At 50.3% G+C, this 24,772-nt stretch overlaps 10 protein-coding genes across 10 annotated transcripts; 4 read left to right on the forward strand and 6 right to left on the reverse strand.

Moving 5' to 3' along the window:
* Positions 1 to 504: 504 nt before the first annotated feature.
* Positions 505 to 942, reverse strand: N7533_000643 (uncharacterized protein; the record flags this gene model as incomplete). The annotated part of the gene is made up of 1 exon (XM_057097293.1): positions 505 to 942. One exon carries the CDS (start codon positions 940 to 942, stop codon positions 505 to 507), a length of 438 nt encoding a protein of 145 aa, XP_056965786.1.
* Positions 943 to 2,990: 2,048 nt separating this feature from the next.
* Positions 2,991 to 3,620, reverse strand: N7533_000644 (uncharacterized protein; the record flags this gene model as incomplete). The annotated part of the gene is made up of 1 exon (XM_057097294.1): positions 2,991 to 3,620. The coding sequence occupies one exon, from the start codon at positions 3,618 to 3,620 to the stop codon at positions 2,991 to 2,993; it is 630 nt and encodes a 209-aa protein (XP_056965787.1).
* An 871-nt stretch (positions 3,621 to 4,491) lies between these two features.
* N7533_000645 (SURP domain-containing protein) lies at positions 4,492 to 6,159 on the reverse strand (the record flags this gene model as incomplete). The annotated part of the gene is made up of 3 exons (XM_057097295.1): positions 4,492 to 5,903; positions 5,964 to 6,017; positions 6,072 to 6,159. The coding sequence occupies 3 exons, from the start codon at positions 6,157 to 6,159 to the stop codon at positions 4,492 to 4,494; spliced, it is 1,554 nt and encodes a 517-aa protein (XP_056965788.1).
* A 990-nt stretch (positions 6,160 to 7,149) lies between these two features.
* On the forward strand, positions 7,150 to 10,121 carry pmt1 (protein mannosyltransferase 1; the record flags this gene model as incomplete). Its single annotated transcript, XM_057097296.1, has 4 exons — positions 7,150 to 7,702; positions 7,766 to 9,396; positions 9,446 to 9,511; positions 9,633 to 10,121. 4 exons carry the CDS (start codon positions 7,150 to 7,152, stop codon positions 10,119 to 10,121), a joined length of 2,739 nt encoding a protein of 912 aa, XP_056965789.1.
* A 539-nt stretch (positions 10,122 to 10,660) lies between these two features.
* N7533_000647 (uncharacterized protein) lies at positions 10,661 to 11,499 on the reverse strand (the record flags this gene model as incomplete). Its single annotated transcript, XM_057097297.1, has 4 exons — positions 10,661 to 10,711; positions 10,863 to 11,067; positions 11,251 to 11,294; positions 11,359 to 11,499. 4 exons carry the CDS (start codon positions 11,497 to 11,499, stop codon positions 10,661 to 10,663), a joined length of 441 nt encoding a protein of 146 aa, XP_056965790.1.
* A 660-nt stretch (positions 11,500 to 12,159) lies between these two features.
* Positions 12,160 to 13,968, forward strand: erf2 (palmitoyltransferase ERF2; the record flags this gene model as incomplete). The annotated part of the gene is made up of 1 exon (XM_057097298.1): positions 12,160 to 13,968. One exon carries the CDS (start codon positions 12,160 to 12,162, stop codon positions 13,966 to 13,968), a length of 1,809 nt encoding a protein of 602 aa, XP_056965791.1.
* An 885-nt stretch (positions 13,969 to 14,853) lies between these two features.
* On the forward strand, positions 14,854 to 17,559 carry N7533_000649 (putative histone-lysine N-methyltransferase (Ash1); the record flags this gene model as incomplete). Its single annotated transcript, XM_057097299.1, has 5 exons — positions 14,854 to 15,877; positions 16,043 to 16,416; positions 16,471 to 16,670; positions 16,729 to 16,784; positions 16,832 to 17,559. The coding sequence occupies 5 exons, from the start codon at positions 14,854 to 14,856 to the stop codon at positions 17,557 to 17,559; spliced, it is 2,382 nt and encodes a 793-aa protein (XP_056965792.1).
* A 1,766-nt stretch (positions 17,560 to 19,325) lies between these two features.
* On the reverse strand, positions 19,326 to 21,383 carry N7533_000650 (uncharacterized protein; the record flags this gene model as incomplete). Its single annotated transcript, XM_057097300.1, has 2 exons — positions 19,326 to 21,248; positions 21,372 to 21,383. 2 exons carry the CDS (start codon positions 21,381 to 21,383, stop codon positions 19,326 to 19,328), a joined length of 1,935 nt encoding a protein of 644 aa, XP_056965793.1.
* Positions 21,384 to 22,108: 725 nt separating this feature from the next.
* On the reverse strand, positions 22,109 to 22,566 carry N7533_000651 (LYR motif-containing protein; the record flags this gene model as incomplete). Its single annotated transcript, XM_057097301.1, has 2 exons — positions 22,109 to 22,402; positions 22,516 to 22,566. The coding sequence occupies 2 exons, from the start codon at positions 22,564 to 22,566 to the stop codon at positions 22,109 to 22,111; spliced, it is 345 nt and encodes a 114-aa protein (XP_056965794.1).
* A 471-nt stretch (positions 22,567 to 23,037) lies between these two features.
* N7533_000652 (uncharacterized protein) lies at positions 23,038 to 23,949 on the forward strand (the record flags this gene model as incomplete). The annotated part of the gene is made up of 3 exons (XM_057097302.1): positions 23,038 to 23,214; positions 23,268 to 23,365; positions 23,433 to 23,949. The coding sequence occupies 3 exons, from the start codon at positions 23,038 to 23,040 to the stop codon at positions 23,947 to 23,949; spliced, it is 792 nt and encodes a 263-aa protein (XP_056965795.1).
* Positions 23,950 to 24,772: the final 823 nt, after the last annotated feature.

Genomic DNA, 24,772 nt, shown 5'->3' on the forward strand with positions numbered 1-24,772 from the left:
GCGAAGAAGTCCCATCAATCACGGTGTGTGCCTTGATTGTTCCAGAGATGGGAGCGTGCCAGCGGTGATAAGTGATTGTGCTTAGGTATGCCTGGAAGGCCGTCCCACTAATATTTCGATGCCGATTTTAGCCATTGTGGCGACTATATTCAGCGCTGCTCCCCCATTTCTTGCTGTTTACGGGGAAAGGATTCGAGAAAGTAGCAGATTTGCTGGTCAGACCCTGAGAATGCAAAATGAACATCCCTTAGATGAGAACTGCTGAGGCATAGGCCTCAGGTATATCCAGATCGATCTATAACTGTTAGTCTCACTCCCTCGTCTTCATGATTTACAGATCTTCCATCATCCTCTGTCCTTCATACACCATACTCCTCACCAAGAACGATTAGAGACGGCCTATTGCTACTGATACTTTACTACTACAAACATCTTAAAAATTCGGCGAGGTAAAACGCAAATAGTAATATTCAATTTCCAGCTAAATAATCCCAATTTTTGATCCTAAGCACGACCAAAGATATCTCCCCGGTTGAACGGTGGTTTATTCTTGTCATAATTATCAATCCAATCATCAACAATCAACTCAGCCTCATCGAGGATATCCTCGTCAGTATTCGTCATGGTAACAACCGCAAACGCAAAAGTGCGAGAATGACGCCTTGCGTCGTCAACATCGGAAAGATAGATACGATCTCTGATTTTGATATAATGTAACATCTTTTCAAGCAACTCAATATCAGTCAATTGGGCGTGTGCTCGCTTGAACATAAAACCAACATACCACTTCTTCGGTTCGATGTCAAAAAATTTGTACCGCTCATCATCGCTGTAATCGGTACTATAATTTGACGCGGACTCGGAGTCGTTCAAGTTTTGATCGCTGGGAGGCACACTGGAATAAACTTTTCCGTGAAACGTACGACAAAGACGGCCAGGCATTTTGTAGGCTCTGTAGGCTTGACCTAGGATGTGGAATTTGTCGATTTTAGTCTGGGTACGATGCTAATTAGCTCTTTAGTTGAGAAATCCCGGTTATGCTGTCTGTGGTATCCTGTGCTGTTGAATAATTTCAGGAGCCGATAAGGAGCACTTGAGGCCGTTATTAGTACTCCGAGTTATTGATTCTTGGTACAGACTCGAGCAGCCACAATGGGCTTTGTGTCATTTATCGGAGGATAGCATCAAGGAAGGATTTGGTCAAACAAAGAAGTCTTATACCGAACAAAGGATTGGACTCGAAGTATGCTGTTATTCATTCATTGAGCAAAGTTCCTTTTCAGACAAATATAATACTTAACAAAAAATATTGAGGTGTCGGAGAATTAGTCCCAGGCATTCACTCGAAGGGCTGCTGCTATGCGGACTATATTCATTGCCACCACCTGTTAAAAAACATCAAGGATCACTATTTCTCGGCATTGTCTTATTTCTTCGCAAGCAGATGAATATAGTGACTCTGTCAACAGCTTCTGGTTTTTGGTCCATTTCAACAATACTGTACCTAACTATTAAGCTAAACTATTTTTAGTAATAGTATTTTTACCCTTTAATTATTTATTGTTTCGCTAAATTCTAAAGAATATCTGAATTTGAGTCTGGCAGATACGTGAACGATTATGTAAAGGTAAAGATATTGACTAGGCAAGGCAAGGATGACACGACCGAGATGGACAGTGTATTCTGTGATCGACACCGCTAATTTGTATTAGCTCTGATCTATCTCAATATGATCCAAGGTTTTCCCGTTACATCAAAATCTTGACTAGGCTCAAAAACTAACTTCACAAAGAGATCCTTTAATATTTTTAAGAGCGGTTACAATCGGTAGATAGAGAATAGAAATACTGATAAGGTACCTAATTGTCTACCCAGAGCGCCCTGAGTATAGTGGAGTTGATCCCTAAGTAGCTATAAAGGCTCCGGGAGGGCCCAGGGAGCGATCCGGGAGCCCTTCCGGACCAAGCGATAAGACGCTTGGGTATGATCACGTGATGTAAATATGACTAAGGTTTTGGTAAAATGAACGCTTAAACTGGCGTCGAGTGTTGCCGTTTTGGGCGTTCGATTTACCGTCACTTAGCGTTGTGGTGTAATGGGGATTTTGCTCTAAACATCGGAGTCATGTGATCAGAGCCTTCGCAACAAGGTGTCTGCTTACAGGGAGATATTTAGTTCGCGCGATAGCATTCCAGGAACATACACCTGTCGAGTGTCACGATGCGGTCTTTTTCTTTCCTGCGACGGTAGCGGTATCGGTGTACTGCTCATGAAGGCTCGGATACCTTAGGAGGTTTCATCTCAGTGGTCATTGCTTTGTCTACTCGCCTGCACACTGTGTGTGTGATGGTTTGTCTCTCTGCGATCGACCCGTCTGCTTGACAGACAGCCAGCGAGCATTCCCATCTTTCACTAAGTATTTCAAAGGCTTCTCTAATGTATCAGTTTAACAACCTCAAAGTTTCACAGTAAATAGCTTAAATTAATCTCATCCAATTTCCTTTGAAAACCCTTTTAGAATAAGTTTTTCGAAAGATATTCTACTGTAAAGAGTAAGTAATAAAAAGGGAGGGTGGTGAAAAAGGAGGGGTAAAAAGAGGGAGAGAGGTAAATGAGAAAGAGAGGTGAATGAGAAAGAGAGGTGTTATAAAAAGGGTTGGCAGAGTAGAGTAGGCAATAAAACTGGCGATAATTTTCCTGATTGTGGGGTAATGCCTTGGTGATAGCTCTTTCCCGCAAAGCTTTTACTACATATAAAATGGGGTATTAACAGACAACTGCCCAATGCGCTTTTGATATAACAAAGAAATGAAGAAACACGCAGACAAGGAAATATCTATAATCAATCTAACTCTGAGCCCTTTTCACAGCTTGAATGCACTCAATCTCAAGCCTCAACATGATGCAGACGCCGTTGCTATGCTATTTTCCAACCATAGTCGGAAGTATGTAATTTAACCGAAGCATTGACATTTCCAGAGCGAAAAAATTCAAGAGAATCGATCAGGAGAATTATCCTTTGGCGGATGCTGAAACTTTAGGTCGTAGTGAGCTGGTTCTGGCTCTGGCACCGGTGATGGCGATGGTGTCTTCACTTGAACCATCGGAAAATTAGACTGCGTATTCGGCTGGTCATCATATTGTGGTGCCGGCATAGGGTAACCAGGCGGCGGGCCAGCGAGACGAGCAGCATACGGATCATAAGGCTGGGCGTAATTGTGATCGGTGATTGGAGCACTGTGATACATTACTCCCGGGCTGTTCCTGCGGCCTCGACGAGTGCAGTAAAGTATCAAGAAGACGATAAAACAGATACCGAGAACACAAGACACCACGATGAAGAATGCGCCAGCCCAAAATAACTGGCCCGGACCCATGCACTCATAATCGGGTATACTGTCGAAATTGTTATCGCTGAGTGCCTTGCGTGCGGCCTCGCAGCTGGTCCACGCTTTGCGAAAGTATGCGCCGAGGAGAGCTCCGCCCACGATGGCGGAGACGATTCCGGCGGAGAAGGTGCCAATTGCCCAGGTCTTGGTTGTTTTGTGAGATCGTTTGTAGGGCTCGGAGTTCTTCGATAGACCGGAATCGGGGTCGGCGTTGAACGGTACGCTTGACATTGTGGAGAGGTTGAGAAGGAGAATGGAGAATGTTCCCTCTGAGACGCAAGTGTTTTAAGGGGGTAAAATCTGAAGAGCTTTAAAACACCTGTCACAATGGTGGTCCAGGCTCACCTAGTAGTTTTACTACTCACTATTTTAGGTGAAAATAAAGTGTTGGGCGACCTATCATGAGAGACACCGCTGCAAGGTTGGAGCCACCAAGCCTCGTATGTGGAGTAGGGAAGACCCCCGATCCACTTTCGTAATCAATTTCCTTCATGTACAGCGTGGCAGAGCCCCGTGGTGGTAATCTGCAATCTTTTTTTTTTCTCTTATTACATTGTTTATGAGGACATTGAGGTCCGTATATTGGCCCTACCTATCTGTGGATTGTTTAGGATACGGGCATCGAAGTATAGTTCCCGAAGACAACCAAACGAGGCTCAAATAACCCCCCCACAAAAACAAACTAATTGGCACCCCCATGCATTTCCTCCCTTGCCAACGCCCAGTTAATGCCTGAATATAGCCTTGAAATCGACGGAGTAACTGAAGAGTCACAAGCTTGTCATTATGAGGAAAGCTCCATTCCGCGAAGCTTGCTCCCGTTGGCAAGGGTGGGGATTGGCACAGAAAGGGGGAAGGAACTGTGGTCACGTTTGTTTGACTGGGCATCGGACGCGAGCGTAAGAATTCAGAGAAAAAACCGAGGAAGTTCCTCGAGGGATATTTTTGGGGCATCAAATAGATCAAGCTATTGTACAAAAGAACGCACCATCCGATGCCCATTCTCCAAGCGAGGAGTATCAAAAGAATAAATAAAAACGCTCCTAGAACTCCGACAGACGGGAACAAAAGATTTGAAGATAAAAGTCCCGTCACATAGTGCTTATTGTCGGGCACGTTGATGAATGTGTCGAAGTTGCTCCTCGATGTTCATATTCTGCGGGGTTTGCGCTCCGTTGGGTCCAAGGGCCGGACCAGGAGCACCGGGAGGCAACGAGCCATCAGCACCAACGGCCATGCGCTTGCGGCGCGCCTCCTCTTCAGGGTCAACGTTAGGCGCCAGAGACGAATCAAAGACATCACTGCGCTGGCTAGCCAGTCGCTTAAGGTTGTTCACCACATCAACAGTCGAAAGGTTGGTCGTCGCACTGCGAGACTCAGCCTTGGCACGCTGTTCCTTCCAGCGCGGGTCGAGCAGTTCAATACGCATGTGGTGATCAAGCTCTGCGACAGGGATCTGTTGGTGACAGTTAGGGCAAAGCGCCATCGCGCTGGCCTGGCGGCGGGCTTGGGCTCGCGGCACGTAGTCTTGACGGATCCGCATCGCTGGTTGACCAGGCGCAGCTGCTGGCGATTCGGGGCGAGCACGCTGGTCTTCAAACTGGGCAGCAGCAGGGTACTGCATAGAGGGGTCCATTCCACCCGGGGGGTGGAAGGGCATTTGTGCGGGATAGGGAGAAACGGAAGGTTGCATGACTGGGACGGCTTCAGGCTGGGCGGGGTAGGCATTATAGTGGACGGGGGCGTCAAGATCGGTAGGCATGGCCTCCTCGATGCGCAGTGGGTTGAGGGACATGGCGGCCTTCTGCTCGAGAGAAGCTGACTGCAGGTCTCCGAGTGAAGTTGGGGGTGGCAGCTCGGACTGATCGTCGGACTCGTTGAACAACACAGTCTCGACTACGACAAAATCATGCCAGTCAATCTGTTGATATTCGATACGTTCCTGCTCCTCAATTTCTTCCTTCTTCTGCTTCTGTTGCGCTTGGTGCTTCACCCATTCGGCGCGCTGCTTGGAGCGCTCGAGTGTGTTATATTTGTCCTGGACATTGCGCTGCAAATCCGAAATCCTCTTCTTCTCCGTCGTGGCTTCATCAATTCCTTCCGGTCGTAACAAGATCGTGTACTGGTCTACCAACCGTGTGAAGAATTGGTACAGACGGTGCTGAGGCCGTAGGAAGTCGAACTGGGAGTTTCTAGCTTCCCGTTGGGACAGTGCTGTCAAAAACGTCTTTCCTCGCTTGGCGACAAATGTCGCAGTCAGCTTGAGCACCTCCAGATCCTGCGCATTGATCATGGGCATGCGCGCCGAGAAGTGAAAGCTTGGTGGTTCAGGCGGGCCCTTGGGAGCTTCGGGTTCAGCGGCCAGCACAGCCTCTCCGGCTCGTCCAGCTGCGACGGAAGAGCCGCGACCCTCTTTGATCTCGGTCAAACGCCACTGATAGAAGTTGGCGTAGGCATCGGTTGGGTTAAGGAAGGAGAACTTTGGGTTGTTCTTTTCTTTATCGCGGACGCGGTCTGAGAGCAATTGCAGGTGAGTATATTAGCGTGAAATGAGAGGATAGGGACTCAATATACCTTCGAATACTGCGCCATTACGAGAAACGTAGCCAGCGGTCTTCTCGACGATTGCTAGATAGCTGATTAGCTGGGTAGTCGCGACAAAAGGGAAGAACAGAAACGTACCGCGAATATCCTTAGGGGGTACCACGACACCTTCTGGAGCCTTATTCGTATCCTCTGGAAGAGGTGTATTTCCATTTGACGGCTCCATGACGGTGAAGATGGAGGGGAATGGGATGCCAGCTGGATCTTTTTCTCCACGGCTTTGGAAGTTCAGCGACGGCGATGCGCATGACTAAGCTCACCAGCCACAACACCAGCCACTATGATGTGTAAGTACCAGCCACAGTGGCGCCCTGAATGCGGCGAGGTTTGTGTATGCGTAAATAATGATCAATCTCCGTATTTCGGTTGTGATACTGTATAGTATAGAATAGGCGTTAATGGAATCATAACTGGAGTTGGATCAATTGCTTATTGACTCGAGTACTAGAACTTATTACTGGTAGTAAGTGTATGTCCCCGCTCGGACGGTTCCTCTGCATGGTACGATGTATGAAGCCAGGGGAAGTGTAAACATCACCAGTGTACTACAGAAAATCCCCGACAGTAACTTACTGCACGTACTGGTAGTAAACATGCAATACTAAATAGACAATTGAAGGTATATAACTTCTTCAAGTGCCTCAATACAAAATTTTCTAACAACTTCAACCGATTCTAAAATTACAACACATGCAAAACTGGGGCTGGAAGTAAAGGGGCCAGAGCCGGGGCCAAAACGGCCCTCTCAGCTCGTCCGTTCTCGTGGCTCCCGTCGATCTGGCCTCACGAACTTGTTCTTGTTGGAATCCCCGCTTGCGTCCATTCTTTCCTCCCATCTACCTTTTTTTCTTTTTTCTAATTTCTTTCCTCCGACCCTGTCATGGGTTTTCTTTTAACTATCTACGATCACTAACCCCCCTTCAGCAACTCGCCTTGCCTTTTCTTCGAGGTTGGTGAGAGCTCCGCCTTGAAGCTTTCGGCAACTATTGCTTCGATTTCGAGACCGCTTTTCTTTTTCCATTGCGTCCATTTTATCTAGGCTCCATCAAGCCAATTTTGGTTTTCTTTCCTCTCCTCCGATCTTGCAACCTCTGCCGCCGTTTCGTGCCCCCGAGCCTCCGACATAACCCCATCGATCGGGACCCCATCAACCATCATGGGTCAGAAATCCAAGGATACGCTGGCTGTCCGGCCTCAGAGCCGCGGTCGCCGCTCTCCGAGTCGTTCCCCCAAGCCGAAGAACCGCAAGCCTATTCAGACACAACCCACCAGCTACGCGTCAGACGGCGTCAAGGAAAATGATATCCTCAACCTCCCCGCTTCCGACTACAAGCTGCTGGTGCTGGTAACGCTGATTGCCGCGGCCGTGCGCCTGTTCCGCATCTATGCACCTGCCAGCGTTGTCTTCGATGAAGTTCACTTCGGTGGCTTCGCTTCCAAATACATTAAAGGTCGCTTCTTCATGGATGTCCACCCCCCGCTCGCTAAACTCCTGATCACGCTGGCTGGCTGGCTAGCCGGCTTCGATGGAGAGTTTGATTTCAAAGACATTGGCAAGGACTATCTTGAGCCCGGCGTGCCTTATGTGGCAATGCGTTTGCTGCCCGCGATTATGGGTGTCCTGACCGTCTCCTTGATGTTCCTTACCCTAAAGGCCACCGGCTGCCGGACTGTGACTGCGGTTTTGGGTGCTGGCATCGTCATCTTCGGTACGTTTGAACTGGAGGTGCCCGGGATACAGGATATATGACCGGAAGCTAACCATAATTCAGACAATGCGCTCACTACCCAATCGCGATTGATTCTCCTGGACTCTCCTCTGATTTTCTTCACTGCGTTGACGGCGCTTACTTTCAACTGCTTCACCAATCAACAGGAAATGGGCCCGTCTCATGCCTTCAAGGGCCCCTGGTGGTTTTGGTTGGTAGCCACGGGATTCTCGCTAGGGGCCACCCTCAGTGTCAAGTGGGTTGGTCTCTTCACAATGGCTTGGGTCGGCTCTCTCACGGCTCTCCAACTTTGGGTCTTGCTTGGGGATACTCGCACGGTTACCCCGCGACTGTGGTTCAAGCACTTTTTCGCTCGTGTCTTCTGTCTGATTGTGATTCCTCTTGGATTCTACCTTGCCATGTTCGCCATCCACTTCACATGCCTGGTCAACCCCGGTGAGGGTGATGGTTTCATGTCCTCCGAGTTCCAGTCTACTTTGAACTCCAAGGGTATGCAAGACGTCCCGGCCGATGTTTCCTTTGGCTCGCGTATCAGCCTTCGTCACCACAACACCCAGGGTGGCTATTTGCACTCTCACAACCACATGTATCCCACCGGTAGCAAGCAGCAGCAGGTCACCCTCTACCCTCACAAGGATGAGAACAATGTTTTCATCATGGAGAACCAGACACAGCCTCTGGGTCCCTATGGAGAGATCGAGGGACCTTATGCTTGGGACAACCAAACTGCTGGCTTGATCCAAGATGGATCGGTTATCAGACTCTACCACGAGCTTACCCACCGCCGTATTCACTCGCACGACGAGCGTCCTCCAGTGACCGAGGCTGATTGGCAGTTCGAGATCTCGGCTTACGGTTACGAGGGATTCCCCGGTGACGCAAACGATCTGTTCAAGGTCGAGATTATCAAGAGCATGTCCGAGGGCGAGGCGGCCAAGACTCGCCTTCGCACCATCCAGACCAAGTTCAAGCTTGTGCACGTCATGACTGGCTGTGTTCTCTTCTCTCACAGAGTCAAGCTTCCGGATTGGGGATACGAGCAACAGGAAGTCACTTGCGCTCGTGGTGGTACTCTGCCCAACAGCGTCTGGATTGTCGAGTCCAATTCCCACCCTATGATGCCTGCGGATGCCGAGAAGGTCAACTACCGCAACCCCGGCTTCTTGGGTAAGTTCTGGGAGCTGCAGAAGGTGATGTGGACTACGAACGCCAACTTGGTCGAATCGCACAACTGGGATTCTCGTCCTTCATCTTGGCCCACTCTCCTCCGTGGTATCAACTTCTGGGGTAAAGACCACCGCCACATCTACCTGATTGGTAACCCCCTCATTTGGTGGTCGACTACCGCTGCCATTGGTATCTACTTCGTGGTGAAGGCTATCTCAGTCCTGCGCTGGCAGAGAAGCTGTGGTGACTACAAGCACGTTTCTTTCAAGCGTTTCGACTACGAGGTTGGCACCACTGTACTCGGATGGTTCTTCCACTACTTCCCATTCTACCTCATGGCCCGTCAGCTCTTCCTGCACCACTATCTCCCCGCCCTCTACTTCGCCATTATGGTCTTCTGCCAAGAGTTCGACTTTGTCTTCAACCGTTTCAAGAGCCTGGGCTTCACATCTAAGCCTATTATTGGAAAGGCTGTGATGGCTGCCTTCCTTGGTCTCAGTGTTGCTGTTTTCACCTTCTACGCCCCCCCTTGTTTACGGAAACCCCTGGACCCAGTCCGCCTGCGAGAGCTCCAAGCTGCTGAGCGGCTGGGACTTCAACTGCAACACCTTTTACACCGACGTAAGTGTTCCGGAATGGCAACCTCCCCGCCGCGGATATTGAAAAACAAAAATAAACCAAAATCCCAAACCAAAATCAAACCTGCGACATCCCATGGCTGACATGGACCCACAATTCTTAGTTGAGTCAATATATCACGGACGTGCCTTCCATCGGCGCAATCCCAACCACCCCCGCCGTCCAGGCCGCCGTCCCCGAGGCCAAAAAGGCCCAGGATCCCGTCGACGCCGCACAGGACCAAGACCAAGCCGCCGTGACCGAGCCCAAGCTATCCGGCTCCGTGGCCCGCGTCGAGTACCGCGACCAGAATGGTAACATCCTCGACGATTCCCTCGTCTCCTCGCTACGCTCCGAGGGCAAGGTCAAATTCGAGACCCGCTACGAGTCCAAGCGTCTCGAGAACGCACAGGAAATCCCCATCGTGGACGGTCAGCTCGCACCCCCACACCCGGACGTCGAAGGCCAGAACCCCGAGACTGGCTCTAATGCGGCAGACTCGGCTGCCCCCGAGAGCCCTGCCTCTGTCGTCGGTGGTAATGAGCGCTCGGTCGAGAAGCCTAATGAGCCTGTCCCGAGCCCTGCTAGCGAGGGTAACGAAGCTACTAAATAATAAGTTCTGTTGATAGGGTTTGGATGTATGTGGTAGAAAGAAATATTGAGAGAGAGAAAATCTTCACACTTGTGTATTATGACTGTTTATCAGGATGAAATTTTTTTTCTTTCGCCGTGATTAGGTTCCTTTCCTCGTCAGAATATTGAGTTTTTCATACTTGAATGTGTTGAGCGTTTGTATTGTCCATTTCCGGCGCATCTACGGAGTTCCCGACTCGTACTAGTACTATTGGTCCACAAAAGCTCGCGAAGAAGGAACATAAGAAAACGACAACGTTGATCTTGTCTCTGGTGATACTGGTAGTACGCACTGAAAGGAGTGGAAAGAAAATAAAAGCTGAAAAAAGACATCGATTCCAAAATTGACTTTATCTGAACAGCGGGTAGGTACTATGCACAAATCCCCGGTTAATCGCAATCATAAGTCCACGCACTCTACTGCCTCCTTGCCCGTGGTCTTAGTATACAACAGGTAACCGCATAGGCGGTTCGCCCTCACAACGTGTTTTGGGAAAGCTCAAGGCGAACTGGACTGGTTTAGTAGTCCCACTCCTCCTTGCCGTACTTGTTGAACTTCTCGTGGAGGTCCTGGAGAGTAGTTAGTGGCTGTGCATATATAGTTCGACAATACCACTAGAATGCGTTTTTGTTTTGCAGATGGGCGTAGCCATTCGTCACGAGCCGGGACATGATGGGGGATGGGGATGGGGGCGGGATCTGCAAAGGTGGCATGACATACCTCGGGCAGGGTGACGTTGGGGACAATGACAGTGTTCATGGCACTGGGAGCAGCACGGAGGGGCTGGCTCTTGTCACCGTGAGGGTGGTACTGATACTTGTAGATCTTGCCATCCTCAGAGGCGGCGTGCCAGGGCATGGCACTCTCGCCGATGCGAACGTTGGAAGCCTCGGAGGTGACGGAGGTGGGCTTGCTGCCGAAGTACCTGTAAGAAACAGCAGAAGAGCCGACCGGTCAGTCATTGCGCTTGGGACTCGATTATATCTGAAGCATTGTGGTAGGAAAGAGAGAGCACTCTTCATGCAATGCGCCTGGCGTAGCATGGAGTGGCACTATCATTTCGCTGCGGGAATATTCGGGTTGTCGGGCGTGGGAGGGTGATATTTACCAGCCGGCGAGGAGGAAAGCACCAGACATAACACCGAGGAGGACCTGTAGTCGCAAGAATTAGCTTCGGGTGTTCAATTGAGGTTCAATGGCTAGTCGGCGGTCGTACGTAGAGCTCGGGGTCCTTCTTGGCTCCCTTGTCGAGGTTGACCTCCTCGACCTTGGAGGAGAGGAAGCGGCGCGGGGGAGCGCGGAAGATGGGCTGGCGGGTCAGAGCCCGGCGGGAAGCCAGAGCAGCGATCGAAGACATTGTTGTGGCAAGTCGTAGGTGGGTGAGAGAGGGGAACGCGAAAGACTGGGGAGGTCGTGGGAGAATCATGTCATGCACTGCTCTCTGCGTGGGTGGCCACGGTCACGTGGTTTAATGAGTCAGCAATGAACAGACCAACCGCCAACCCTGGATTTGCGACTCTCGCCCGCTGGTTCGGATCTTGTGTTGTCGACAAGCCCCCTCGTTTCCTGTGGTTCTACGGTTCTACGGCCGTTGGTGATGTAATTGGGTACTCTTCATTGTTTGTATCATTTGCAAACTTCCAGGAAAGGTGAGTGACTCCAGACATCGATCTTGGTATGCTGATCAGGGGTCTCCCGAATCGGGATCTTGCCTCTGCCCCGGATTTCGTTTCACGCGTGGAGAGCCTTGATCAGCTCTTCGGAAGCTCTTATACTAATAATTATATAGTATCCTGCATGCTAGTCCCTCATTAAAACCTCATCGCCCACATCCCGTCGCTCCTTTTTTTTCTTCGCCCCTCGATTCGATCAGTCACACGCGATATATTTGATTCCGTCTGTCGGTTGCCGTCGCCCTACCTTTTCCCATAACCTCTATTCGTCACCCTTTGAGGGCAGTATGCTTGCGCAGACTTTCTACTAGCCAACACGAAGTACGCTACTGTAATAAAATATAATGCCGAACACAACAGACAGTCCCGACGCCGGCGAGGCGAGCCAGCATGTACTTGGCATTCCTCGGCCACCCTCAGTGGGAGGGATTTCATCCCGTGTGACCGATATGGCCTCAGAAGATGGAGAAAACTCGCCATCCGTGGCGTCGCCACCACCCTCACAACACCAAACACATCAAACGCGTCCCTCGGGATCTAGACGGGGCCCACCTCCAACCAGGAACTCTGTGACAAGCAGACCCGGTAGTTCGGGGAGTCGATTGAGTCGCACGCATATCCCAACGTTAACAGCACAAGCTTTCTTCCGACCCATGAGCTCGCAGCGGCTTCAGGCTCACCGAGGCGCGCGACCAATGACCAAAGGCACGGTTTCTTCGACGGACGAATGGGCGGATCACAATAGCCAAAATCGCCGGAGTATCATATCTAATAGCACGTTTCCGCAATCCCTGCCTACAGTGGAACAGGACGTTCCACCCTCGCGAGGCACCGAGTTTACGGACCCCATTATCCCAGATCGAAATACCTCCAATGCCAGCCCTACGGGTAATACGACAGTACGAAGTCTCGGCGATAGTGTCAGACTTCTCCGGGATCGAGACCAAAGGAACAAGCCGCATCCCGGTCATTTAAATCTCAATCCAACCTACAATGGAAATTCGGGGCAAGATGTACCTCCGAAATCTCCGCTATCTTTCCTTTCGTTACAAAACAAGGGCCATGCACACAATGGCCACGATACTCGTGGTCATGAGCCACTTTCATCGGCTTGTTCATCTCCCAATGCTCTTGACAAGAAGCAGCAACAACTCCCTCGGAGTTATCTCGGCAAGAACTTTGAATACTTCACCGGTAACACGCTCTTCTGCGGTGGTGGACGATTCCAAAATTCGAGGGACAAGCCCATCAATATTGCTACCGGGCTCCTAGTCGTTGTTCCGTCGGCCCTTTTCTTCGCATTTTCGGCTCCCTGGCTGTGGCATAACATCTCCCCGGCAATCCCAATCCTCTTCGGATACGTTTTCTACATCTGTTTCTCGTCCTTTGTACACGCTTCGGTTGTTGACCCAGGCATCATGCCTCGAAATGCCCATTCCATGCCTCCAACGATACCATCGGATGACCCGTTGGCTTTGGGCCCGCCAACCAATGACTGGGTGATGGTCAAACTTGCTACCTCCGAAGTGGCTGCCATGGATGTTCCTGTTAAGTTTTGCAAGACTTGCAACATCTGGCGACCTCCGCGCTGCTATCACTGCCGTGTCTGTGACAATTGTGTTGAAACGCTTGACCACCACTGTGTGTGGCTCAACAACTGTGTTGGCCGCCGCAACTATCGATATTTCTTTGCTTTCGTCAGCTCGTGTACGATTCTTTCCCTGTTCTTGATTGGGGCTAGCCTTGCGCATATTCTCGTTTACATGTCACGCGAGGATATTTCCTTCGGCTCCGCCATCTCCAAATGGCGAGTGCCTTGGGCTATGGTTATCTACGGCATCGTTGCAGTCCCGTACCCGACATCCCTATGGGCATACCATTTGTTTTTGGTTGGTCGTGGTGAGACTACAAGAGAATATCTTAATTCTCACAAGTTTGCGAAATCGGACCGCCATCGGCCCTTCACTCAGGGCAATGCTCTGAAGAATTGGATCTCGGTTCTCGGCCGTCCCCGACCGCCCACCTACATGCAATTCAAGCAGCCTTACGTAGAAGGAGACCAACGCTACGCTATGCAAAAGCGCAAATACCTCCCTCGCGATGTCGAATCCCAAGCAGGCATCGAGATGCAACATGTTGGTCCTGCTCAGTAGGGCTGAGTTTTCCAACCAAAAGCGATTCCTGAATGTCTTGTCTCGACACCTTTGCTACGACCCTTAAAGATGATATGATTTCTTTTTCATTTCTGGCCACAATGACCAGTCTCTCCCTTTCCATTTACTCTTTTAATGGTCGCTAATCTTTACACCGACATCTTCCTGTCATGTTTCCTTATTGTTTACTTTATCCGACCTCTACTTCACCCGCCGACATTCTTTGGCGTGTTTCCCTCTTCTTCCATATTTTACTACACATCTTTGTGATTACGATTCTCGGGCTTTGAACAGCTTCAGTCATGCTGTCAAACGTCCTACTACTATTACCTGCCCCTCTATCTTCTTTGGGTCGCCCTTGAACATTTTCTCTTATTTTCATACGTTTTTTCTCTCTACCTCTCTCCATGATGGAGCTCGCTCAATACCCTGTGTCTGTGTGAGGCAGCCAGTTAAAATCTAATTCAATATTTTATACAATTTAATTCCATAATTGAAAACCCCTCGCGCGTAGCAAGAAATCCTTCACTGTCAGAAGGGGCGTGTTTATAGGCAACTTTCGGCATTCCAACGACTCTTCGTGGATTGTCCTTCAAATGAATCATTTCACCCTTTCACCCTTGTATGTGAATAAATTCATTTGAACAAGTCTAGCCTGCGCAGTCTTGGTCGGGCCTAACGGATGAGTTGATGTTGCACGCGTCAGACATGCTAATATCCCTCATCGCCCCAAAGTGATAAGAGGCGCGCGGCTGCTGATCTCCAACTTTCCCACCCCTGATACTCCCCGGCTTCTCCTCCCCTCACCCGCGCCCACCTCGAGCAAGGTCGACTCATTCACGTGTGGAGATCGCCTATCTCGCAATCTAGGCCGCATTTCTCACCATGTCGCGCCGAACCTCCCGACTCTCCACGTCCGCGACTCCCGCACTTCCCGACGTCTCATCTCACGAGACCCCCGAAGACACGATGAGCCTCGACGTGCCAGAACAACTGCTTACGCCCGAGAACAGTCGTTCGGAGACCTCCAGCAACAATGAAAACGCGTCCACCGATGAAAAACTCGCCGGCCGGCGGAGATCGACACGGGTGGTACGCGCATCGCTACAAGCGACTGAGTCTCTGGCCAACACCCCAGCCAAGAGCGACGAGCCTAAAACCGCATCCAGCCAAGCCTATGTCGACAGTCTGGCAAAATCGAAGCGTTCCCGTTCCTCATTGCGCCATAGCATCGCCGTGATGGAGTCATCTCTCCGTAACGGAACCGCGCTACCAGATGTTGATACCCTCGCCAATGACCAGTCAATGGTTCCCGACACACCTATTTCGAACTCCTCGCAAGAACCGGTCTCAGACGAACTGAATCCCCCGCTTTCACAACGAACTCTACGACACCGTGTCGAAAAGGCGCTAGGCAAAGATGAGAAGCAAACAATGGAAACGGAACACAAGATCGCATCTCGGGGATCTATGAGACGTTCAACCCGGTTGAGCTTGGTAGAAAAAGCGAGCGATATCTTGGAGCGAACAAGCAGTGTTCTAGGCAAACGCCAGAGGGGCCAGGCAGACACCAAAAAAGAAGTCAGCCGTCGCGCCAGTCTTCGCCCACGCACCCTCGCACCGGCGAAGGAAGAAACGCCCGCCCCAACAGCCGAAGCACCCCAGCCCAAGAAGCGTCGAGTCTCCGAAAGTGATGTCTCCAAGCTACAAAAGAAGGAGCCATCTCCACCGCAAGAAGAGATTAAACCAGTTACTCCGAAGTATAAGCCCAAGCGATGGCTCGCTCACGGATTGTATACGGGGCAAGAACCATCCGACTCGCCTCCCAAACAACGCCAAAGCAAGAATTCCGCAAAGACAGGCACTGGTCCTCTAAACCGTCGTCTTCTTCCCATGCCCATGTTTGCTGGTTCGCGTCTTGTGAAGCATGGCAGAGATTATCGACTTCCGTTCGATATCTTTTCCCCCTGCCACCTGGTCAGCCCAAGCCGGATGAGTGGCGCAAGACCAACAAGAGTAGGTTTCCTATTCTAATTCGATACCCAGATAGCCCTTAAGTTAACTTTATATTTAGACGTTTTTGTTGGCGATGCCGCAAGTGAGTGGAGAGCTAACAAGAACCTGGAACTGTCAACTTGCATGTGCGACGAGGACACTGGCTGTGACGAAAATTGCCAAAATCGCTATATGTTCTACGAGTGTGATAGTGGTAACTGCAGACTTGGTCCTGAATGTGGAAACCGTAACTTCGGCGAGCTCAAGCACAGGACGAAGGCGGGTGGCAAGTACAACATCGGAGTCGAAGTCATCAAGACATCTGATCGCGGATACGGCGTGCGCAGCAATCGCTCCTTCGAGCCAAATCAGATTATTGTGGAGTATACTGGAGAGATCATCACGCAGTTTGAGTGCGAACGACGGATGAGGGCAGTGTATAAGAACAATGAGGTATGGAAGTTGATTTTTGCAATGCTTTGGACAATGGCTAATTCATTGGTTCAGTGCTACTATCTGATGTACTTTGATCAGAACATGATCATCGATGCTACTCGGGGCTCAATTGCTCGCTTTGTCAACCATTCCTGCGAGCCAAACTGCCGCATGGAGAAGTGGACAGTTGCTGGAAAACCGCGCATGGCCCTGTTCGCAGGCGATCGTGGGGTCATGACGGGGCAAGAATTGAGCTATGACTACAACTTCGAGTGAGTTTTTTTCACGTCAACTCAAGGTTTCATGGAGGCATTACTAACACGCTATCAGTCCATACTCCAACAAAAATGTCCAAGAATGCCGATGTGGCGCAGACAACTGTCGTGGTATCCTCGGTCCCGACCCAAGGACAAGGACCAACGTCCCAAGATAGTAGATGAGAAGACCAAGAACTCGGCAACTCCAAAGAACGTGAAGAACGCGAAAACCACCGGCACCAAGCGCAAGTTGTCTGAAACGACTGGAGCCTCTTCGGCTACGGCAAAGAAGCGCAAGTTGCTCCAACCAAAGTCCATTAAATCCAGCTTCAAGAAAGTCATCAAGAAAGCGACAACCGCTCGCGCAAAGGCTACAACCAAGAAGTCAGTGACTGCCTCCAAGGCGACCAAGAACGATTCGTCGGCCAAGAAGAAGAGCGTTAAGCTTCCGACTGTCAAGTCGGCATCAAGAGTCAAGGCCACTGTGAAGGCTTCACAGAAGAAGACTGAGAAGGCGATGCCCAAATCGCCGGCGAAGAGTACTTCTCAGCTCAAGCGACCATCTGCCGCGACAAAGAAGAAGATTCTTGCTGCTGCCGACGGTTCATCTCCTCGAGCTACCAAATCCAAGGTCAGGAAGGACAAGACTGGGATTAAGAGAGGCCCTTATAAGAAGACTCTCTTGAGAAGACTGGCTCTCGCCAACCAGACCTCCGTAGAGAGCGCTGCGAAAACAAACAACACTACCGTTAAGAGCCCAGCGAAGGCTAAGAGCTCGGCAAAGGCTAAGGGCCCCGGCAAAGCTCAGAGTCCTGCCAAAGCCAAGGGGCTAACCAGCAGCATGAAGCAAGCAGCCAAGAACGTCGTTCGCACCGTGAAGGGTGCAAAGCGATCAGCACAATGATGTGAAAAACGAAAAATAAAGCATTGCGCAGGGCGATTATTTGGTCAGAGCCATCGATATCACAAGCCCTGAATTGATCCCAGTTCACCTCTAGTTACGGCACGGCTGAATGTCTTATTTCCGATCCGATGTTCGAACGCATTACTCTTCTTATTTTCTATTATTTTGGAATCACCTTTGATCTCCTGTCAAGTCGAATCTTGTTCATTCTGATCTGTCAAGCTTCTCAACGACCTTGCCACACACACACATCCTCATCCTCATCCTCACCCTCATCAGAACTCAACTCGGTAACAGAGATCTTTGATTGGTGTTCTTATTTGCCATCAATGCTTGTACCCTAACCTTAATCTTCACTTTTACAGGAATATCTCTTTGACCTGGATTATTTCCCCCTCCGATTCGCGCGAGCCACGCTCTGCCCCTCCTATTTTTTTATATTTCTTCCTCTTGATCGTTAGCCCATCCCTTACACGTGAGAATAGGCTGGTTGTTCCCTTGGGTATCTTGTCTTATCTTGCATGGTGTTTGTTTGATTTTGCCCTTCTTTCTTGCATCCTGCCCCTGATTTGGTTATTCGGCCTTGATTTGGAATCCTGCGCAATGTCTAAGTTTGTGTCCTTGTTTTATCTCTTGACTTCTTATCTTTTATCTTTATTTTTATATTCTTTTGCTCATCCCTCCTCTTTGGTGCGTGTGGATGGATGAATCGTGATTGTTCTTGCTGGTGACACTGAGTCGGTGGAAACGAGATTGGCGTGTCGTGTGTAACTGGACTCAATAACCAATTCAATGAAAATGTTCAAAAGCAATCCTGCCAACCTTGGAAGTCTGTTGGTGGCTTTCTTAGGCGAGAACTTGGGATAATGCTTGTATGCAGCTGGGTAGTCGCTTGTTTCTAGACTTCTGATACCTTTGGTATGTAGATCGTTACCGCTTTTAGATACTATATTGGAATCGCGCTTTTGGGGAAGAACTTGAACTCAACTTGAAGACTACTAGTACTAATCTACTATTGTTTCTGATTTAAAATTACTAGGTTAAGTGGCGTTAAAGGACTCGGATCATTGAAACTCTCCATTAGGCGTGCACCCTCCAGTGGAATCTTGAGAGTTCCATAGTCGTGCAAGGTTGCCAGATTTTGAGTTTGGCCGGAATGTTAAATATATTAGTCCAACTTCCAAAGTTGGTTCAAGATTATATATTGCCAGTGCTACTATTTTACCAATACTAGTAGTAAAATATCAAGAATTAGAACAACTTGAACCCTCGATTCCACTGGCAGTGATTATCCAATTTGAAGCCCTGAAGGCTTCGAGTCCAAGGTCCAAGTGGAGAATGAAACGTTACTACTAGTAGTAGTACATATAGTACTTGTATGCATACGTTCAAATTGCATAGTCACTTGAATGTATTCACCATCCAATGTCCATTCCCAGCCTAAAAGTATACATCCAAAAACCCCCAACTCCAATCCGCAAAAGCAAGACTTAGATACATTACAAGAATTGAATAGACCGACAACGAGGCCTGTGAATCGGAGACAGATCTATACAGCTGCATCTGCATCTGCGGCTACGGGCGGGGCTGGGGTTGCCTCCGATTCCTCCTTCTTAGCCTCTGGCTCTGTTTCCTGTACATACTCGCCCTGACCTTCGCCCTCGGTCGGCGCCGGCACATGGTCCAGCTCTTCCTCTGCCGCTGGCTCTGCGAGTGCTGGCATAACAGGGGGCGAGGGAGCAGGCACAAATGCCTCAGGAACAGGATCATCTGTGGGTGGAGGGGTAGGGGTAAGGGGTAGGCTCAACAATCGATTCTGGTTCATGAATCGTTTGTGGCACGGGAGGAGAGGCCGACTTTTCTGAAGGCTCGGCGGGTTCTGTTGCAGCGGGGTTAGGCGCATCAGCCATATCGGTATCTTTCTGTTCCAGCACGGGATCCTGACTGATTTCGGTGGTGACAGGCTCATTTTCTTCCTGCACATTCGGCAAAGTTTCCGGTTGTTCGGGAGTCTGGTTGTTGGCTGGAGGTTGGGGTGTTTCTTCAGAGCCATTTTCCGACTCTTTCTGCGTTGGCAATTCCTCAGAAGGTACGGGAACCGAAGGCGTCACTTCTGGAGTGGGGGAAGAAAGGATAGGTGTATTCTCCTCAGGCTTGACTGGCTGGGACTGTATTTGGATTTCGTTTGCTGCGACAACAGGACTTTGTTTCTCAGCTGCGGGGGAGAATTTCTCATCTTCCGCGGCAGCAAGAGAAGTGGATGGTGGCTCAAGTGAATCCTCTTTTTGTACTATCTCCTCTGATTCCTTTGTGTTGATATCGATATCAGTGGTGGCCGCAATAGGCTCCTTTGGAGGCGAAGCCTCTTTGGAAGGCTCGATCAATTCCTTAGTCTCGGATGTGTAATCTCCAGTCTGCCCAGGAAGAGCGGCAGATGTTGCAGATAGAGATACCTCAGCTTCTTGTTCAGCAGCACCATCTTGAGGAACAGCAGGGGTTGGAGGTAGAGAGCCAGCAGATAAGGGCTCCGAGACAGGGGGTTGTGGCTCGGGAACAGCATCATCCATCTCGACATCCTTATCTTGATCAGCGGGAGTACTGGTTGATTGTTGTTCGGTAGATTCGTCAAAGGACTGCGGCAAAGGAGTTTCTGGCGTCTTTGCGTCAAGCATAGACTCATCACCCTCATCGCTCTCATCACCGTCATCACCTTCGTCGTCATCATCATCTTGGCCATCCTGACTAGCCGGAATAGGTAAGCCATCCTGACCAACCTTGGCGCCATCGATGCCACCCCCGGCGCTGGGAGCCACGCCATGCACTGTAGCAGCATCGGCACCCTCGCCCGGGGCGAACATGACCTTCTTTTTTCGGCCCTTGCCAGTACCCTTGCCCTTGCGCTTGGGAGGAGGCGGTCGTCGCTTGTTGGGATTGACAACTGCAGCAGAGCTAGCCTCCGCAACCACAACACCTTCTGAATTGACGATTCCAACACCTTCCACGAGTGTGCCCGGGGCAGGTGCCTCGGGCTTGACTGGCACCTCGCTTTGTGCCACAATAGTTTGAATATCCCCAGTGACCTCGCCCTCAATGCGGTGTCCTTCAGGGACCCAAGCTTCGTAAATCGAGATGCTGCCTGTCACAGGGTCTACTTTTTGGAACTTGGTTCGTCGCATCGGGCCCGGGGTCACACCAGAGCTTCCATCCAAACTAACAGGACCACCATAAAGGGACGGAAGACCTGGGCGACGCTTCGCCAAGAATTCGAGCTCTGGAGGGTCCAAGTTCTTCGGGTGATTCGCCCACTTGCGGCTGGTGAAGCTGCGGTCGGCCATATGCGCGTTGGCGTTTGCTTGATCCTCTGCCGCGGCGGCGTTTTGTTCCTCCTCCTTTGTAGCTCGGCCGCTCTGGCGAACATAGATGCAGCCTGCGCGGGCGGCTCTAAGGAGGGCGCGGCTGGCGGCAGGTAAAAGTTGACTGTCGCGTGGCATGGCTAGCTCTGGGAGCGCCGGGGTTCCTCCAGGGCCCTGGACGTTGAAATCGGACTCTTCGGTCTTGGGCGCTTGAGAGGTAGTTTGTATTTGGCGCGACCAGCGGCGGACGGGCAAACCCTCGAAGACATCATGGTCGATTGCGCTTCTAGAGCGACTGGCGCTATCTAGTTGTCGCCCGGAGCGGGAAGATCTGAACTGTACAGAGTATTAGCCAAATAACTCATTTCAATGCATCAATTGAATGTTGCGTTGGAGATCCCATAGCTCGCGAGAAGGGAGACGGGATGGGTAACGATCGCGGGCGCAATTTAGACGTACTGCGGATGGCATGGTGAGCAGCCAGGTGGCCCGTGTATTTGCCCTGTAGGTCCTCCGATTAGATATACACCGCAAATGGTCCGAATGTTGGGACGAACAAGAGGGCGTATGGGGCGAGGGTGGAGGCAGCGTTGGAGTCGGTCGCGTTGCATTGGGGCGATCTCGACAGGGACAATCACGTGATATCGATTCTTACATCTCGGGGTGTTTAATACCACTAATACTGATAACTACTGAGCATTGAGGCAATTCATTTGAATTGGAGCTTGCAACAGAGAGGAGAGAGTGTGTATTCTGGTGATCAATGAATTCGGCCGTCAACTGGCACTTACACTATAAATACAGAAGAAAAGAATCCAGTCCAATTGTACTCTCCTTCATTGTCACGCTAGGTACTCCATGAGACAGAATTAATTGCAGGCTTACTTGGTACTCCCAGTAATTCAGTTCCAGCTGTTGAAGGGAAATAAGAAGTTAGTACCTCTCAAGCGTAAATGAACGATACAAGCCCAATGGCTGGCTCAAGGTGAGCGGAACGTACCCAGTGTCCTTCTGGCGAACAATGCCACCTTGGTCTCCGGTCTCCTTTCCCTGGATTCCATCATATTAGGTCTAAGGCCTTGTCTCTGTCTTCAAAGAGCACCTACTGTCTCCTGGCCCTCCACCACCAACTTGTCCATTTGATAGAACTGGCTGATAACAGTTTGCCTCTGTGAAGAAATTGTTAGCCCCGCGATTTATTTTTCATTCTGAACTTTAGCGTAGACGGAAGATATCATGACAAAGCCATTTCGATATTTAGAACGCATTGTCCGAGCATCGCGGAGGGGTAGCCAACTTAGCCAGGTCGATAATGGAAGACTAACCTTCAACAGACGCAAATCCTGCAGACCCTTCTGCATCAATTCTTGTATCCGGCGCTCCTGCGACTCATTCTGGTTCTCGCGGAACATGTCTCGCGTTTTCCGGCGCGCATATTCACGGAAGTTGTAGTTGGAGAACTGCGACGAGGTTCGCAGAAGAGAGCGGAACTATATAGATATATCATTTAATTAGCTCACTGTGATCGGGATTGGTGGTGGCCTCCTGGAGGAGCGCATCGCATATTCGGTGATGTGGAAGTAGCCTGGGACGAATAACTTACCAAAGACCGCGCCTGGAAGGCGGTATCACGGTGCAGCGCAGCAACAGACATGATTTGATAGAGAGAAAGATGCGGGAGACGAGGGAAATCGATAGGTGATGTTGCTAGTCAGACAAGGCCTGACGTTGTAGGTAGCCCACGGAATATGCGGTTCTGGTTATCGGAGTCGGGGTTGCGGAGGTGGCGGTTCAGGTCCAGGTTCAGATGTAGGCCGAGATAAAGTCCAAATGCTCAGTCGGTAGAGTGGTGGTAAAGAGAACGAGAGAGTGGTGATGTACAGTAGATTCCCAGGGGTGAGGTGGGAGTAGATGAGGAGAGAGTGTTTGATGCCGAAGCGCAGGGCGGGAAATTCTTTTGGGTTCGGAGCCAAAATGACGGAGTTTCCGGGGCCGAGCTTCTTCTCCGCGCTGGTCAGTTTCTCGCAGCTCCTCCACCAGCATCACAACCACCATCGCCACCTGTCTTCGACCAGCACACCATTCTGCATGATTCAAGGGAATATACAGTCTTGTCTCGACCATCATGATTCAAGTGCCTACACCGCCCGTATCGCGGTCAGGTTCAGAGCCTCGAACAGTGAAGCCCGCGGAGGACCAGTCGGAGTTACTTCAGTCATTAGATGTTTTGCTGGAGCAGTACCTCCATCTGTTGGATCGCCAGCAGAAATTGCAATATGGATTGGCGAAAGAGCTGTCCTCAGTATGTCCTTTTGAAGCCATATGCCCAGACAGCAGGCTAATTGTTCTTCAAAGGGATTCTTGGCGCTGGCCCATGCAAACTACACCTGTCCTCCTGGCCGACGATATGGAGCCGACTATTACGATGAGCGGATGAAAGCGATACGAAAAATGTTGGTGAATCCTGGAGGAAGACTGGAACTAGAGATACCGGTGGACTAAAACGTGCAAAATCGATAGCTCGATCCGAACCGAACCAGACGAGCATGTCACCAAAGAAAAGGAGAACTCGGAAAACCCAACGCAATTACAAACCCAAGCGCCCGAGACTCAGTATAGCTTCGCCTTGAACCGCATACCGCAGCGTACATCCGTGTCTGAATCGCAGGAGACAACTGAGACGGAGGGAAATACCTTATCGACTACCGAGCACCTCCAGACCGAAACACCCGCACCGTCCAATGACGGAGAAGACGCGAAAGAATCCAGCTCTGAGGAGAACAGCGATGACACTAAATCTTCCGTCAAGTCTAATGCTCCTAAGAAGAAGTTTCACTCGGACGATCCTATCCATTGGTACGGCATCCTAGTGCCGGCCTCGTTGCGCAATGCCCAGCGATCTTTTACAGAGGCAACCCAGAGTCAAGTGCCCGAGCTGGCCGGCGTGATTGTGGAAATGCGATCCCTGGAGCAGAGAATCACTAAGATACGAAAGGAACTAGGGGTCGAGCCATTGGAGAAAACGAGCTCTCCTTGATCTATTCCGTCGGCACGGAGTACCTACAGGGGTACACTCCGTACTATACATAACCACTAAACCAAGCCGCAATCGAGAATATCCGGCTGCTTCCGAGCATATGCCACATGGTGGGCATGGCACCAAAAGGTGTCAATAGCACCGGATAATTGGCCCTGTTTGGACAAGTGTGCAAGGATCCGCCTGGACCAAAGATAGAAGGAGGCTGAATTATGGGTAGCCGAGCTCCACGGCTCTGCATCTTCACGAACGGTGGATTCACGAAAAGAAGGACCCCGTTTCTTCATTGCCGAGATTCTGAATTTGCATCTCCTTTTTGCCACTTTGTTTTCTTTTTTTCCCGGGTCGCTCAAGATCTGTTTTCTCCATGGGACCACCTGTGGTGGATCAGTGCGAGGTGGAATCGACCTAAGTATTGCCCCAAAGGCGCCCTAGTCGAGCTGGGTATACTCCGTAGATAGTGCCAGCCTTCTCATTATGTTTCACCCCGACTTTTCCGCCTTGAGAAATTCCCCGAGACTCCAAGCTAGAAAAAGTACGGGGGTTATACCCAGGTACTACCGTGGCTCAGAGGGTTCTGACAGTTGATATCATATTCAACACTGGATGAATTCCAGAGTTCTCCACAGTTACCTTTGTACCTGGTGCAATCTCTGTACAATGTCTTATGGACTCTGCAGGTATGTATGTATTGTTCCATGTTCCATATTCCTTGTTCCAAACAATGGCCCTTCTTGACGTCTCACATTGGCGGCACTAAGCGAATGAGCCCCTCAATGTGAGACGTAGCGTCGGAGACTAAGCTCCTGGCACCTCCTGGAAC

Source organism: Penicillium manginii (genome assembly GCF_028828005.1).
Source record: "Penicillium manginii strain IBT 31320 chromosome Unknown utg000001l:1.0-3466041.0:1.0-3467806.0, whole genome shotgun sequence".
Lineage (NCBI taxonomy): Eukaryota > Fungi > Ascomycota > Eurotiomycetes > Eurotiales > Aspergillaceae > Penicillium > Penicillium manginii.